Raw genomic sequence first — 16,532 nt, forward strand, 5'->3', positions numbered from 1 at the left:
GTTATTTTTCATAAAGGAAGCATTTTACCCCAAAAAATACCCATGTGCCATGATTTTTAAACACTTCCCTTATTTATTTTGGTGACAAATTTCTTCAGCAAATTCAACCAGTGTATAATCCCTGGTAAAAATATACTGTTTATTAAAATGCATATATTGCCCTCCACACCATAGATTACAAAGTGCTAATTGCTTGTCACCAAAAGCTGAATTCAGTAAATAACTATGATATAAGACAGAGTTCCAAATCATCACCAGTGCTCTGGCAAAAATACCCAGCAAGTAACAGAGTCTGTATCAAACCAGACCATAAACAGGGAAGGTTTTGTGGTCATTATCCTAGGGAAGGGGCTCACAGACAGTGTGATGCCCAATGGCAGAAATTCAGGATCACCACTGAGCTTATACAGGTCTACAATAATATCTGCACTCTGGTCAAATGTCAAAAGAAGGCTACAGCCCACGACCCTCACATTTTCTCTAGTGGTCCTCACAGCAGTAAGGGCCACAGGAGGCCATGAGGATGATCAGAGGGATGAAACACCTCTCCTATGAGGAAAGATTGAGATAATTGAGTTTTTTCAGGCTGGAAAAGAGAAGGCTCAAGGCTGACCTTATTGTGGCCTTTTGGTACCTGAAGGGGCTTACAAGAGAGCTGGAGAGGGACTGTTTACAAGGGCATGGAGTGATAGGACAAGCGGAAATGGCTTTAAAGTGACAGAGGGCAGGGCTTAGACCAGATATTAGGAGGACAGTCTTTCCTGTGAGGGTGGTGAGGCCCTGGAACAGGTTTCCCATTGAGATTGTGGCAGCACCAACCCTGGAAGTGTTCAAGGCCGGGCTGGATGGGGTTTTGAGCAACTTGGTCTAGTGGAAGGTGTCTCTGCCAATGGCAAGGAGACTGGAACTAGATGATCTTTAAAGTCCCTTCCAACCCAAACCCTTCTATGAAAGTTTGGAAATGTAACTAAAAAATCACTCGTCCAGTGGTCAGTTGGACATTTCTCCTAATAGAAGAAACTCTCAGTTTAGTATCTGGGTATTTGACTACGTAAAAGAGTGGTGATGGGTAGGGGAAATATCGGAGTGTTGGGGCTTTTTAACTTTTCCTTGAAACCTTGGGGTCAAATCGCGCCTGTCCCACTTTAGAATATATGCCAATAAAAAAAAATATTTTTAATAGAAAATGCTGTTACTCTGAAAGTGCTGTGCAAAGTATGATTTATTCTTCCTAAAGGCTTTGGAGTGCTTTTGGCTGAATGTCCACGCGTGTGTGTCATGCTGGATGCTGGATATTTTGCCCCCAGGGCAAGGGGCACAACCCACGTGTTTACGCGTGTGCTGAAGCGCAGTTACCCTGACCACCCTATCAGCCTATCTCACTATCAGCACCTCCATCTGCCCGTGTACTTTATCTCATCGTTCTCTATTTATTTATATTGCCATGATATCTGAGATCCTGCCTACACTTCAGCTGCCAACGTCTGGAGCTCGTGTGCTGCATGGGAGGGGAAGGCACGAGGCGCGGGTGCAAGGCTCAGCCTGGCCAGACACAGTTGTATAACAAAGGCAGATTTGCCTCTACAAAGTGCAAAATCTGTGTGGGTTTGCCCTTTTTTTTTTTTTTTTCTTGGCTGAGGGGTTGTTTTTCTGCAAGGTGATTGTGTGGGGAGGTGCAAAAAGATATTCAGCTCACTTCCAAACAAGCTCAAATTCACCCAAGTAGTGTCAGAGTTGGTTGGGTTGTTGGTTTGTTTTTTTTCTCTCTGATATTTGTTTTTCAAACATTCGCTCCCCAGAAGTGTTCTTTGCTCGTCTCTGAGTGTTAAATACAGGGAGACAACATCTAATTGTGGCTTTCCTGAGGGTGCTGAAACATTTAAAATGTGTATGGGCTCGAGGTCAGCGTCCTGGAAGTGTCAGCTTTCTCCCTCAGAGGAAGCCGGGGCGAGTGGTACCTCGTGAATCACTCTTCCCAAGGCTGTATACCTGGGATTTTCGAATTCTGCCTGAAGGAGGAGAGAAACGTGGCTCAAATGCTATTTATCACCCCTGTCTTTCAACAGCACTAGCAGAGTCATCCAACATCTGCAACGCTGCTGAGAGACTCCCGTCCAGGTTTGCAGGGAAGGTCATGCAGAGGTAACTGAGCACTGCTGCACTTAACCATTTCTCTTGACCTGATGGGTTGTTCCCTTTTTAAATCAAACTTTAGGCATGGCTTGATTATGTTTCCAAGGGATTTATTCTTTTTTTACTAGTCTTTCTAGAAATAGGAGATAAAAAGTAACATGAAAAAATATATGTGCATTCTCTTCCAGGGGTCTTCTGTCAGGAACTCCAGTTCCAGACCAGCAAGACCACTAATAGCAAAAATCAGAAATGTCAGCGCTGTTTTAACTGCGGAATGTTTGATTCATACTGTATCTTACTTGTAAGACCCAGATGGCCTCACAAATGTCAGTGAGTTATGCCCCATGTCTAGTAGGTGGAGCTATTATTAGTAGTAGGACAAACATAACCAAGATATTACATTGGGATTTACACCCCTACACTCATGGATTATAGGGGAGCAGCTGAAGGACTTGTGAAAATACTGAGCTTTGGCTCATCTGGGCTGACTTCTCTTTCCCTACCAGTACATGATGCCTTGGAAGAATCCATTGCATCAACATACCTTAGCAACCTTCCAAAAGTCTGTCCTAAAATGCACAACCCATGAACCTGCCAAGACACCTGCCCTTCAGGATGAGCTTTCTGAAACCATTTGAGACTAATTCCCCACATTGAACAGAACCTACTGCTGTCCCTGGAGTCTCTATTTGAGATACGCAACTTGTCTTGGAAAGACAGTGGTGAAATGTTGCTCCTTTGTTTATTTTGGGAGAAAGCCTACATGGGCCTGTCATACCCCAATGGGGAGGAGAAAGGGAAGAGAAGGCAAGGCAAGGCAAGGCAAGGGAACAGATGCAAACTCTCATCTCTTCTACATATTAATGCTCTTTTGGCAAGATGACAGATCTTCCAAAAATCCAGTGGGCAGTGGTATAATTATTTGACAGCTGAATTGATAACTTATGTAGTTCAAAGCCTTTAGATTTATATGCTCAGCCAAGAAGTCCAGCCCTTCACTCTGTGTGTGTGTGTGCACATGTTTTTTTTACATGGTGCCATTACTATTGTTCCTTGTTCTGCCTGGGCAGAAATGTGCAATCTCATTCGTGGGTACTGGTCAATATGTCAGTCATAGGTAAAATAAAGCTTCTCTTACACTGGATATCTCTATTAGGTGTCTAAAAAGAGCAGTAAAATGTCACCATCCCTGTTAATGATGGGATTTCTGAAGTCAGGCTGTGTTGTCCTAGCTTGATTATTGATCACAAAGAGAGCAGATTAAATCCCAGAATAACCTGGGCAGAAAAAAAAAATTACCCTTTGCTGGAAGGAGAGGACAGGTTCCATTTAGAAACTGAATAAAAGAAATTAAGAAGAGTTAGCATTGATTTTTAATTTTGTGCTGAATTTTTTTTTTAATGCATTATAGGTCAAGGGAAAATACTGTGTTCAACTTGACCCTCAAATTTTCACATCAATTTGCCATATTAATATATTTTTCTCTTTTTTTTAGTTTGTTTGTGGGTTTTTTTTAAAGTAAGTCATGTTTTTACAAAGAGTGCCTGTACAAAATGCAAAAATCAAAACTTTTTGCTTTGGAAACATGATAGCAAATATGTTTCCAAAGGAGAAACATTTTAAAAATACAGAAGTTATACATTTGGGGATTAATTTCCCCACAGCTTTTTTCTGTCACCTTCAAGGTTTTGAAATGAGTCTCCACCCCTTTCATATGTTATTTTTTTTAGTAAAGCTGATTTAGAAACAAAACCTATCTTCAGGGAGACTACAAACTTATTCAATTCACCACAAACTTATCTCCTGTGAGATGAACCCAAAACAGTACCACAATCTAACACCACCTTTACTAGCCAAAATTATTTTTCATGTTATTAGTCTCTAACTTTCTTAAGATTGGCAACTGAAACAACCAGTGATTTTTGCACAGCCATGCTTGATGTGTGGGCATGCTTGTGGAAAAACTATCAGGACTTTATCCTCAGAAAACAATATTTCTCAGACAGAACATCACCTAGTTCGTGCCATGGCAAAGTATTGTAATATTAAGAGGTTTATTGTAAAGGGGGTTTTGGCATTTCTGAGGTCACTAATTGGAGTTGGATGGGTCAGTATTGTTATGGTAGCCACATTTTAACTTTGAAGCTCTTAACATCACACTCAGAAGTGTATTGTAATTCTGCATAATGAAAACGACACAACACTTTACATGTCAAATGTTTGATGACATGAGGCTAATTAGCTTCATTTTTCAGATCTACAGAAAATTGAGAACCTAACAGTTTACAGCAATAGGCATTGGAGCCTAAAGCTGTCTTCCACCAACCCAGATAAATTCTTGAAAGATAATGAGAGCAAGGGGAAAAAAATATATAATTATTTAAGGGCTACTTCATAGATTTCTGCCTATATGACCATAATTTTTTGACTGGATAAATACACAAGTTAAAATAGGCTTCGGGAGCACTGACTTGATTTTAGTGCTTTAACGATGCTTTAACAGTGAAATAACACCCCCTTAAGATGTGTGAAGCTTTAATTCTGTGTAGCTGAGAATCAAAGTATTTATGTGTTTGTTTATTTACGTATGCAACGGCATTTCAAGCTCCTTTAACATTATTGCTGTGTCTGGGCACCCTCCAAATACATGCTTAGATGTTAGATAAGATAAATATTAAAATAATTGGTGTCTATAATTATTCCTGCTGCTGCCAGAAGCCCTTTTGATACAAAAAAGAAAACCTGATTAATGCAAATTAGTTGATCATAATAAACATAGAGAAGAATCACTGCAGCACTGAGCACAATTTTGACATAAAAACAAAGATGCCCAGATCTAAAAAGGTTTGGGCATCAGAGACTTTGCTGGGATGCCATTTTAGGAAGAGGTTTTTAGGAGACGAGCAATAAGAGTCTCTCTTCTAATCTAGCTACTGTATTCCTCGTAAAATCTCTTGTTGTCAAATAGTGGACAGAAACTTCCAAACTAACCAGAAAATCTTCTGTGCAAAGGTTAGGGGCCAACAAAGTCATCCTTGCTTTGCACGAGGTCAGTTCTTGCACATTTTGTGCTGATGGCTGGGTGAGACTTACGTCTCTCACCTCCAGGTGCTGGCAAAGCCCACATCTTCAGTAGAGATACTCCATGAAAAGAAATGGCCACTTCCAGGATGTGGGTGACATCCTAAAATGACTGACTAAAATGTGCATAACATTTAAACTTTAGAAGTGCCTTTTTCTCTCCCTTTACTGTCGAGAAACTCCAGACAACCGCCAGTAAGTAAACCTCTTATTTGTAGCATCCAAAGTTGTCTGGGTAGAACCTTAAGCCTGATGACACAGGATTTGATTAGATATATCTGAAAAGGCATTTCCCAGGCGGATATTTGGCCTAGTCTAAGGACTTAATTCCAAGCATGAGAAGGTAGAGGAAAATACAAAATGGTCCAGGTAACACAGTAAGCACAGTCAGAAATCTGTTGTAAGAGACCTCGGGGGAAAGCTCAGTTATTTTCAGTGTCTCCAGTGAGTCACTGGCCAGCTCCCACAAACACCAATGAGGGTTTTGGGGATCAGAGGACTCTAGATACAAGCCTTTTTTCAGAAACAGGAATATTGTTACTGGATACTCACTGCAAAGATAGCTTGAACACAAATGTTATTCCTATTTCACGCAGCTCAGCTAGTGGATATAATTCAGATATATCTTCCTGGATTGATTCCAGCCTTAGTTTCACAGTCCTGACGCCACCAAAACCAATTACATTGATGCACCTGAGGACAGAGATAGACTTCTCCTGACCACCCAACATTTTTAAGGACCAGCCCAAATGCTGACCCCTGCCCAGTATAAATAAGGTATAACTCCGCCTTAGGTATAAAGGAGGAAAAAATGTACCAGGATGCTGGTACAAAAAAGGAGCAGTGACAGAGAAGGATTGGACGACCTCTTTCCCATCTGTTTCTTCATTGCCTGAGGCACATGTGCTGTAAACATTTGGAAGGAAGACTGCCACCATCATAACCACCTCTCACTGAATGTCAGCTGAGTGTGGTCAAGATTACATCCCGGGCTTGAATCTCCTCCTGGGAGTTCCTTTTTGAAAAGCCTCACATTCCAGGTCAGGCAATGGCATCTATTGATCACCTCTGACAGGTTGTCTGTTCCTTTGAGGACCAAGAAGGGCTGACATCCCAGGAAATCCAACCCTCGCTCAGGGCTGATCCAAAGCTGACAAATGAGGTGGGAGGCTTTCCATCAACACCAGTGGTTCCGGAGATGGATCTCAAGGGAGAGGAGAGGGACTTTTCAGAAATGATCCCTTCCATAAGATCAGGATTTGAGCTGATCCACACTTCTGAATCAACTTCTGAATCAATTGAATCTATCCTGCTGCACTTACTGCTGCAAGATGTGTCTGCTTTGCTGAACACAAGTACCAAATCATTGCTTGGGCAAAGACTAGAGGCCAGGAGAAAGTCTTAAGCATGGAGTACATAAGAAAAGGGAATGGACCCAGAAACTAAGAAACAGACAGGGTCTTTTAAAATGAAATTAGGCATTTTTACACACAGGAAAAGTTTGGCTTTGGTTTAGCAGAAGGGATGCAGAATAAATTATTTTACAGGTCAATCTGATTGATATTTGTGGGTGCTTATCCACCTGGAATATCCTCTGATGTGTTAGAGCTCCTGTAGACTCATGCGTGAGCATTTCACATGTATCACTGCTCCAGATCCAATGCTGCAGGTAGTGGGAACACAAAGGTCTCTATACCCATAAGCTGTGGAATGGGCACATCCCTCACAGAGGTAATATAATTCACCCATATTCCTAAGCCAGAGGCTGTAATCAAATTGGAAAATGGTCAAAGATTGTGTTTAAAATATATTACAGAACTATCTGAAAGCACCTGCAAATCTTTGTGATTATTCTGCAAGAGCAGGAATATGTTTATCTGGATCAATCAGGCCAAGCACTTATCAAAATCAATAAACTTCTATAAGCATGATAGATGTTTTCCCTTCCATGTCACTGGATTGCCATTGACTGAAGACTTCCACTGCCTTAAAAGAAAAATGGATCATGTTCCTAACCCAGTAGATTTAGGCTGGAGAAGAGAGAAAATTTCGTTATCCAATAGCCTGAAGGGAGAACTTAGTCAAAGGAACTCAATAACTCCTGAGAGTGAGCAGAAAATAAGACCTGGCAATTGATTTTAGCAATACTGGAATGAAGACCTGGTCATCTAAGTTTGAAGAAATATTTGAGTTGAAGAGTTATTCACTCTACATACACAGCAAAGTTGCATGACATCATGTCAGAGAGATGGATCAAGTAGACCAGGGGGAATGGAAAGAAAATTCATTGAAAACACGGGATTTCCTCATCTCTCCAAACATCATAAATCATGTCTGAGCTGCTAACTCACTCCATGCTGATCTATCATACTCAAGTAAAGCAATCACTTACGTGCTTGACCGTCTTGAGATATTTGAGAATCCAAGAGGCTTGAAAAGCCTGTTGCCTCCTACCTGTCTTCTATCTCAATTCTCAAAAAAAAAAGAAGGAAATCTCCCAGAGACCAGCTGCTTCCACTCAGACAAGACAGGTCAGGAATAGTTTGAGCAGATTTCCTCTGCACCGTGGGCAAGTGAAGTCTGAGACACACTGCTAAAACCAGAAGCCAAGGAAGACATGGGTGTTGTCCCTTCCAAAGGCAAGAGCTGAGAGACAGGAAACTGAAACAGTGAGTCAGAGGAGAGATGCTGAATTTGACGCTCCGGGTTTGTGTGATAAAACTTCAAGTCAATTTTCCAATGAAGTGATAAGGAGAGATGTTCTTACCAGAGTCTGTGCCCTGGTTTTACATCCCCTGATGCAAAAGGACAACAACGTAGGGCAAACATAACAGCTATTCCTACGGGACATCTTTGAAGTACCTACACACAGACAACAGGGACAGAAATACATCATCAAATCCATAGGCTCTCACCTTCCTCTCCCACGACCCTTTTGGAAAAGGTCTACTAAATACAAACAAGCCTGCCAGGCACAAATGGAAGCATAACTCCCTTTTCATGTCCAGGATTTTATGGAAAAGTCACCCCACGGAAATTAATAGACAAGAATATCCCTATTACGTCCATGCATACAGTGCACAGAATGAAAATCCTTATAGAAAGGTTATCAGTGCCTGACAAACTAATCGGGTTTTCATAAAAGAAAACATCCTGCCTGCTATTAATGGAAAGACCCTGGGTGACTGTTCAGAAATCCATCATAGGTTCAGTCCCTCCTTCCTCATTTTTGGCTTTCCCATGGGTCTTGTTCAATTCGTACTCGAGGATCCTCCTTTCTCTGGGCTCAGCATAATTTTATATTCCCCTCCACTTCCTGTCTCATACTGGTACTTTTAAAAAAAGTCTATTATGAAGCAGCTGCAAGCAAGAATCACAGTTCAAGACCTGTGCCTATTCATTACTATTTCCTCAGAGTCCCTAAATATAGTTAAAAATTTATCACAGTTTCTATAAATCTACTCCAGTGCGACTCTGCAGGAAGTAAATTCATCAGCCATCATTTCTGTACTCATGGAGAAAAGGGGTGGCCTGAATTTGGCTTGAGGTTTTGCAAGGGGGACAAATTCATCTCTCACAGAGGGGGTTCCTCTGCCCTCCCTGGCCACGGAAAAGAAACCAACAGTCTCAAAAACAACAGTCATCAACACCTGTCTGCATTCACAGCAGTTCATACTGCTTTCTTTTGAGTTCCTATGAACTTCCTGTGGACAATTGTTCATAATGGTGGCAGCTGAGAGAGGAAGCTCTTCTATGACTGGTCAATATTAGGGAAGAGTGCAATTAAAGGCAGAATTGGAGCTGAAGGATTGTATTCTGACTTGGCATAAAGCAACCAAGATCTGCAGACAGCAGTGCTCCCTGCAGCCATGGGACCACCCCAGGTTACACACAGGGTTATTTGTGGTATAGCAAGAAATGAGTTATCCAGTCAAGTAGTGTAAGAAGGTTAATGTGATTCTAACAGAGAAATAGTGAAGGAAACAGTTGCACTGTAATATTGCAATATAATATTAATTGGAAACTAAATTGGTCATGGTCTAAATTTAAATACACACACAGAGGGTCGGTTAATTATTCACTTTAGCATGAACACCAGCATGTGAGGCTCACAAACAAGCTTTTCCTGAGCATTTTAGTCACTTCTGTCTTCCAAGAGGACAGGTTTTCATTAATTATTACAGTGCCTCTGGAGTCAACAGTAACCCAGAGTGGAAATGTAAAAGGACAGGTTAAATAACCAGGTGTTTTGTACCTTGAGAGAAAAAAAAATGAGTTGAGCTTCAGGTCAAAGCCTTAATTTAAACTTATAACAAAGGAAATATACTTCTAAGATAGAGTGATCCAACATCCACCCAGGAGTCTGCATAGCCTCAGGGAATTGTGTGAAACAGGTATAAATTTTCTATACATTTGTGTTGTATCTTGGTTTCTGTAGAGCTGAAGGTTAGATATCCACACAGGCACACACAAAAGCAGTGAAGACTCACAGGTGACAACAGGTATCATCCAGGTCCCTGGTTACTGACATAATTATGCATAGGCACGACACAGGTTGCATTTCCTTTGATGGCAAGGTATGGAGTCCATACCACCCATAAGCACCCATCTATACCTGTATGTATATATTTATACAGAGGAATGCAACCAAAGTATGCATTAAAAAAAAAAAAAAAAAAAAAAAAAAGCAAGAATATTAAAAAATCAACCACTGACATGCTAGGAAACACCAGCCTGAATTATCCACTTTTCCTCTACCTCTATCGTTCCTTCTACATATGAAAATCACACCTTTTGTTCTTATTCCTTTGCCTCATTCAGGACAAAAGGGGGACATTGTCCTTCCTGAATCATGGACCTGTATTTTGCTTACTCCTGCTTTCCTGCAGACCTGCTGAAGCTGGTGGGTTTTCCATGGTGCTCATCAACCTGCATCCAAGCTCTGCACAAGTGATGGGTTTATCTTCACAACACATCTTTGAGGAGTGAAGGAGTTATTTTCTGTTCTCCAGATTTAGGGATGGGAGGAAGTGGAAGAAATGAAGCACTGGATTTCCAGTTCAGGTTGAGATAAACCCTGTATTTCTAAAGAATTTGGTATTCTGAAGGATTAATGCAGGCATGAGATGCTCTGGCTTAAAATGCCACTAAGAGTACTGCACATTTCTGCAAAGCAGACTTCAGAGTGTGAAATTTGGCGTCTCCAAAGGGTATGATCACACATTTAGCACCTGTTTCCATGTGACAAGACACGGTTGAGTTTTCCAATGCCATAGAGAAAACCTTCGTGAAAGAAGTAAATATAAAGAGGACATTTTAAAAGGTTTCGTTTGCAGGTTCTTTCAATGAGAACTCCTTCTGGTCAGTTATCCCAAACATCTCTCAAGTTCTAAAAAAACCAAAACAGTTTCCCTCTAGTCCCTTCATCACCCACCCAGATTATTTTCCTGACAAGTCTTGAGAGAATCAAGAGTCTTAGTGACCAAAAAGGAGTATGGCAACATGTGGTCTATGTCTGTGTGTGCACTAGGAATACAAGTTATTCTGAAAGGAAAAACAACCTGTGCTGAGAACCCAAAGACCATATTTTGGGGGAGTTGCTTCAGTGTAGTTTTAGTCTAGCCCTGTGGCCTGAGTTCCCATGAATATAGCAGCTGGAGGTCCAAGGAAACCATGCTGCATGAGCCAAGTTAAAATCTCACCACTCTAAGGTGGAACTACTAGGAAATCACTTCAAAAATACCCTGCTAAGCTGAACCTAAATGCAGGTCTAGATACATCCTAAGAGAACCCACAATTCAAAAGCAGGAGAAAAATTCAAGTTTTGAAGGTTGTGTTAACTACAGCATTTCTGTTTTCTTCAGTCTAAAAGCAGTGAGGCTGGTAATCTTAGAAATATCCCTTCAATACCACATGTGTGCCTGTGTGAGGACATGTGTGCTGCCACAGGACCAGTGCAGCTAAAAAAATTAACTAAGATCACAGAATCCTAGAATATCCTGAGTTGGAAGGGACCCAGATGGATCATCGAGTCCAGCTCCTGTCTCTGCACAGGACACCTCAGGAATCACACCATGTGCTTGAGAGCACTGTCCAAAGGCTACTTGAACTTGGTGCTGTGGCCACTTACCTGTAAGCCTGTCCCAGTGCTCAGCCACCCTCTGGGTGAAGAACTTTTTCCTAATATCCAACCTAAACCTCCCTGACTCACCTTCATGCCATTCCCTCAGATCCTCTCACAGGTCACCAGAGAGGAGAGATCAGTTCTTGCCCCTGCACTTCCCCTCCTGAGGAAGCTGTAGACTATGATGAGGTCTCCCTTCAGCCTCCTCTTCTCTAGGTTGGATAAATCAAAGTGATAACGCTGAAAATAATACTTAGGATGTCTTGATTCAAGTCTTATTGCATTACTCATGAGGAGCCTTTCCATTGATGTCAGTGGTTTTCCTTGGATCTTGAGTAAAATGTAGCTACCAAGAACACATCAACACAGCAGTTATTACTCACTTAAACTACCAGAAGGAATTTTGCCTGTAAAAAGACCATAGGATTTGACCCCACTAATGACTTCCACGGTGTTTTCTTCACAATATAGATTACTGAAGTAGAGCCATGACTCAGAGGGATTTCCTGCTCCAACCTGCCTATCATCAGCTCTCCCCTGCAATTTCAGCAATGAAGAAAGGCAGAGGTGCCATTCACAAGATGTTTGCCCAGGAACAAAAGTTCCCAACCTTTTCTGTAAACCATATTTTACTCATTAAAAGGAAGGAAAAAAAAAAGCACCCAAGCAAACAAACAAAACAAAGCACACAGAAAAACATAACAAACAAAAACACACAAACAAAACCCTTCAAGACATTAAAATTCTGGAATATTTACTAAGAGAGATTAAATAAAAAAAAAAAATGAGAAACTGGTAGAACACTCGTTAATTTAGCATCTCATGCAGTAGTGGGGGGGGGGTGTGATCTGAGGGATTCTGTTCATCCTCCTCCTGACATCGAAATATAAGATAACTGATGTAAGAACTCTCTAGACAAACTGTATATGTTTCCTAAAGTATATACAGACAGAGTGTCTCCATTTGCGTCCTTTTCAGGATGCTCATTCTCTGGGCTGGCCCCAATCCTGCTTCATCTCACTCAATGCCCCTAAGACCTGTGAAACAACATCAGAAAGTAACTGCAAGAAAGTGTTTCCACTTTTCAGGAAAAAAAGCATTAGAGAGAAAAACTCAAGAGCCAGTTTCATCTAAAGTAAATGGAAAAATAGAACACAACAATAGAGAAGTGAAAATTCTGCTCTGCAAATCCCCCTCTAATTTTCACTGCTGTTGAGGTTCTGGAATCAATATCTTAGTCCAACTGCAATCTGTTGGTGAGTGAAAGGAGGGAAAGTTTGTAGCATCACGAATTAAAAAATAATAATCTCTCAAGCTTAATATCAGCAAAGATGATTATTTCCTTTGATTTGTCAGGCTAATTGAAAATAGCTTTATAGTTCGCAGATGATTAATTAGGAGCCAACAAGATCTCCATTTGCATCTCAGTAATTCTTCACTCTGTTTTATTTCAACATTTAGTCTTTATGCTTAAAATATTAACTGAGAAAGCAGAAAGGTGATTAACATAAGATTTTAAATGTGTGCCATTTGTTCTGACTTTTTTTTTTTACACATTTTTGTCAACAGAGAAGAAAGGAAAGAATATACAACATTACAAAACAATTACTGCCTGTTCTGCTTCCATCTGCTAAATGCTCCTTTATGGTAGACATGGTTTAAGTAAGTTCAGTTTGAAACAGGGGAGAAAATGCCCAAATAAAGGGCAGTTCTCTGCCCCTCCTCCCCCACTCCCAAATCACTGGCCATTTGACCTCATAGTCATCCTGACAGTTTTGAAGTGGCCTTTCTTACATGAAACACCCTCATTCATGAGCCATCCTGCAGCATAACATTAGACCATGACACTGCTACCCCTTCAGATGTCACCCAAGAGAGAGTGGGTTCAAAACAGCATCTGATAAATATAATGATATTTCTCCATCCACCTGGCACTGAAAGGCAGGAGCACACATGCTTCTGGTGGAAAGAACTTGGTTATTTCACTTGGCATTAAAAAAAATACTAATAATAATTTGCATGTCAAGTCTGTTGAGGTTTTCACATTTGAGGGTTGTATTTTTTGTTTGGGATTTTTCGAGCAGTTTCTCACAACCTTGGCAACCTCTGTCTTATCACAACACACTTAAATCTCCAGCAAATGGAGTGGGGTGATAAAACTCTTAATTTAGAAGGTAAATGCCCAACCTTTAGGACGGCATAAAGAAGTTGGATAAGAAAATTCTGAAAACTAAGAGAAGGATGGATTTCTAAGGATTAAACCATCAGAAATCAAATTATAAGAGCCCAACTTTGCTGTTATCAGTAATAATATTAATTAAAATTCCACTATTTCAAAGAAAGCTCTTGCAGGGAAGGACTGGCTGATGGCCTTTGAATTTTTGTGAGTTTTTCTCTATCATCAAATCCAGCCTTTTGTAACAGGTTCTGCCCATTCCTCAAAGCACAGGGACAGATCTGGTCCATCCTGATTTCTTATCAAGATCTCAACTGTAGAGTAATCATTACATCACTGAGTAGTCAAGGAGACTGAGCAGAAAGCGCTTTTCCAGATTCTGTCCAAAATCTTGGGGTCTTTCCTAGCACTGCCCAAAAAGCATCCAGGGTCACAAGAACTCTGCTCTACCTTTGTATTTATCTCAGTCCCGTATTTTCCTCAACTCCAGTTTGGTCATGATTGCCTGAGACCCAAAGGGACCCATCCCATGTGAGAGCCCAACATCACACAGGGGCAGCGGCTGGGCTGCTATACGAGGGTCAGGGAGCACACACACTGGACAGTGGGGTTACACTAACATGCAGTCCATTTATTTTTGAGGGTTTTTTTCCTTTGTTCTGTGATTTATCTTTTTTTTTTATCAAGCCACTGCAAACATTGCTTTGGCCGTCAGCATGAGCGCAGAGACACACATTCCCATACCCGTGGTAACTATGCAACAAATACCATCCAAACAAACTTTAAGAAAAATCAGTAAAGAAAGAAAAATATTCCTTTTCCCGCCCCCAAGCACAAAACACTGTTAAGTCAACAGAATTTAATCTAGTTTATTCTCCAAAAAAAAAAAAAAAAAGGAGGAAAAAATATGAAAACAAAACGAAAACAACAAAAAAAAAAAAAGCAGGTCTTATCACTAGCAGTAAATAAATTTGTACAACCATTCAGTCTGTATAATAGGATGAAATAAATCTACATCTTTCTTATTTTGGTGCGTTGAATTATACATACAAACAACAATTACAGGAACTTGTTCACAATGCGTATAGACCTGGAGAATGGCTATCTGAAACCCCCTTGTTGGCAATGTCCGCATGTTAACACTGATTGCCTGACACCATTGGTACTTCCTATGTAAAAGGCCCGTGGCCCAAAAATGAATGATCTCCCTACAGCTTTTATTTATTTATTTAGTTAGTTAGTTAGTTAGTTAGTTAATGCATCATCAAAACCGTTCTAGCCAGCCCCCTCCCCCTCCCCGGAAACAAAAGAAACCGAAAAGAAAACCAACAAAAAAAAAAAAAAAAAATAAAAATAAAATAAAAGGAGAAGACATGACTGGCAGTTGGTCCATTTGTTCGTAAGACCGCGTTTCCTCTTGGTCTGCATTGTTTGTTTTTCTGGTTTTTAAATTGTCCTCCCATCTTCTTTTTTTTTTTTTCTTTTCCTTTTAAAAAAAATTCTCTCGGAGTCCTTCATGCCTTTTTTTTTTCTTTACAGCTCCTCAGATGCAATAAAGTCTTCCTCAAATGTACAGTATTTCTTACAATATAAGTTATATGCAATGTTCAGCGTTTTTTATTTTATTTTATTTTATTTTTTTCACAGCACTAGAGATCCTGTCCAATAGGGAATGCAAGTTCTGAATGGCTTATTCACAAATGGTATCCAGATTCAGTGGGTAAGAATACATAGACGCCATAGTGAGTTCCTTTAAAAAGTGGCAAACATCACTTTTTTAAAACTTTTTTTTTTTGCTTTTTCTCTTTTTTTCTTTTTTTTCCTTTTTTGTGCTTTTTGTAGTTTTTTTCTGTGTTTTTAATTTTTTTCTCTCTCTTATGCCTTCAAATAACCTTTTTTTTATTTTATTTTTTTTAATCCTTTTTTTTTTTCCCCCTCCCATTTGATTCGGGACGTCAGACCCATAACCACACGCCTGCAAAAATGCAAGTATATAAAGTAAATCTCATTTTGAGACTGTAAGCATTCAGCAGGGCAGTCTCTTGCTAACCCATGGCAGTGACCATACTGGAAGGATGGTGAGGTCCAAAGGAGAGGCTGGATGGAGGATGCATCGGTGTCGGTGTAGTCAGCATGTGGCTGGAGTGACTGAAAGGTGAAATGTGGCTGATGGAGGACATGTGTCTGGAGAGGGCGGCGGGGTTAAAGGAGCTGCTCTTGGGAAAGTCTTCGAGGTTGTCATGGACCTTTTTGCACTTTTTGGATTTGCTAGACATTTTTCGGTTTCTGGTCTGAATTCCTTCCTTCTTCATAGTCAGGGGTCTGTTAATCTAAACAAAAATCAATTATTTTTTTTGTGCTTCCATCCCTTCTCCCCAAATCACCATAGGATCCGTGTACCCCATGCCCCATGTCCTGGGGGTGTGCCCAGCACCAGCTGGTCTACAGCCCCCCTCCCCCCCTGTACACCCCACTTGCCATTGTTACACAACCTCTTCCCCTGTGCCATGGCTACACAAACACTCCCCATCCACCCCAAAATTCAGATCCCACCAGGACATCCCAAGTTTGGATATTTCTAAAGACAAGACAACAGAAAATTTCTGGCAGAGCCACATGGGAGCAAAACATACCCAAATAACTCACAGCGGTTGAAAAATTTCAACTATCTGCACATTAGGTAATTGCACCATGTTTAGGAACAAAACCAATCATTATTACCTAGAAATATTCCCCACAGACACCATCTCACCCCGAGGCTTCCTGTCTGATCTAAAACCATTATCAGCAAGAGTCGCTGGGATTTCAGTGCTATGAGGGGTCTCAAACATTCACAGTGGCATTAGGGAGCTGGGTAACTCTTCACAAAAGTGTCAGGTCTTTGTCTTTTTTTTCTGCTTTCCAAAGATTTTTCTCTAATCATCCTTTCTGGTTTACTTTAGCCAATCTGATTTTACTTCTAAAGCCTTTCAGGGGTTTTTTGGGGGGCTGAAACAGGTATCTGTGCTGCCCAGCAGA

At 40.7% G+C, this 16,532-nt stretch overlaps 1 protein-coding gene across 3 annotated transcripts in view; it reads right to left on the minus strand.

Annotated features, from left to right (window-relative positions):
- Window positions 1–14,124: 14,124 nt before the first annotated feature.
- Window positions 14,125–16,532, minus strand: part of GATA3 (GATA binding protein 3) — a 28,717-nt gene continuing 26,309 nt past the window's right edge. For all 3 annotated transcript variants that reach the window (XM_064656537.1, XM_064656535.1, XM_064656536.1), the window contains exon 6: window positions 14,125–15,844. In XM_064656537.1, the coding sequence (XP_064512607.1) occupies window positions 15,560–15,844 (285 nt within the window). In that variant the 3' untranslated portion in view covers window positions 14,125–15,559. The remainder of the gene's footprint in view (window positions 15,845–16,532) is intronic.

This window comes from Pseudopipra pipra, chromosome 5 (genome assembly GCF_036250125.1).
Source record: "Pseudopipra pipra isolate bDixPip1 chromosome 5, bDixPip1.hap1, whole genome shotgun sequence".
NCBI classification, from domain to species: Eukaryota; Metazoa; Chordata; class Aves; order Passeriformes; family Pipridae; genus Pseudopipra; species Pseudopipra pipra.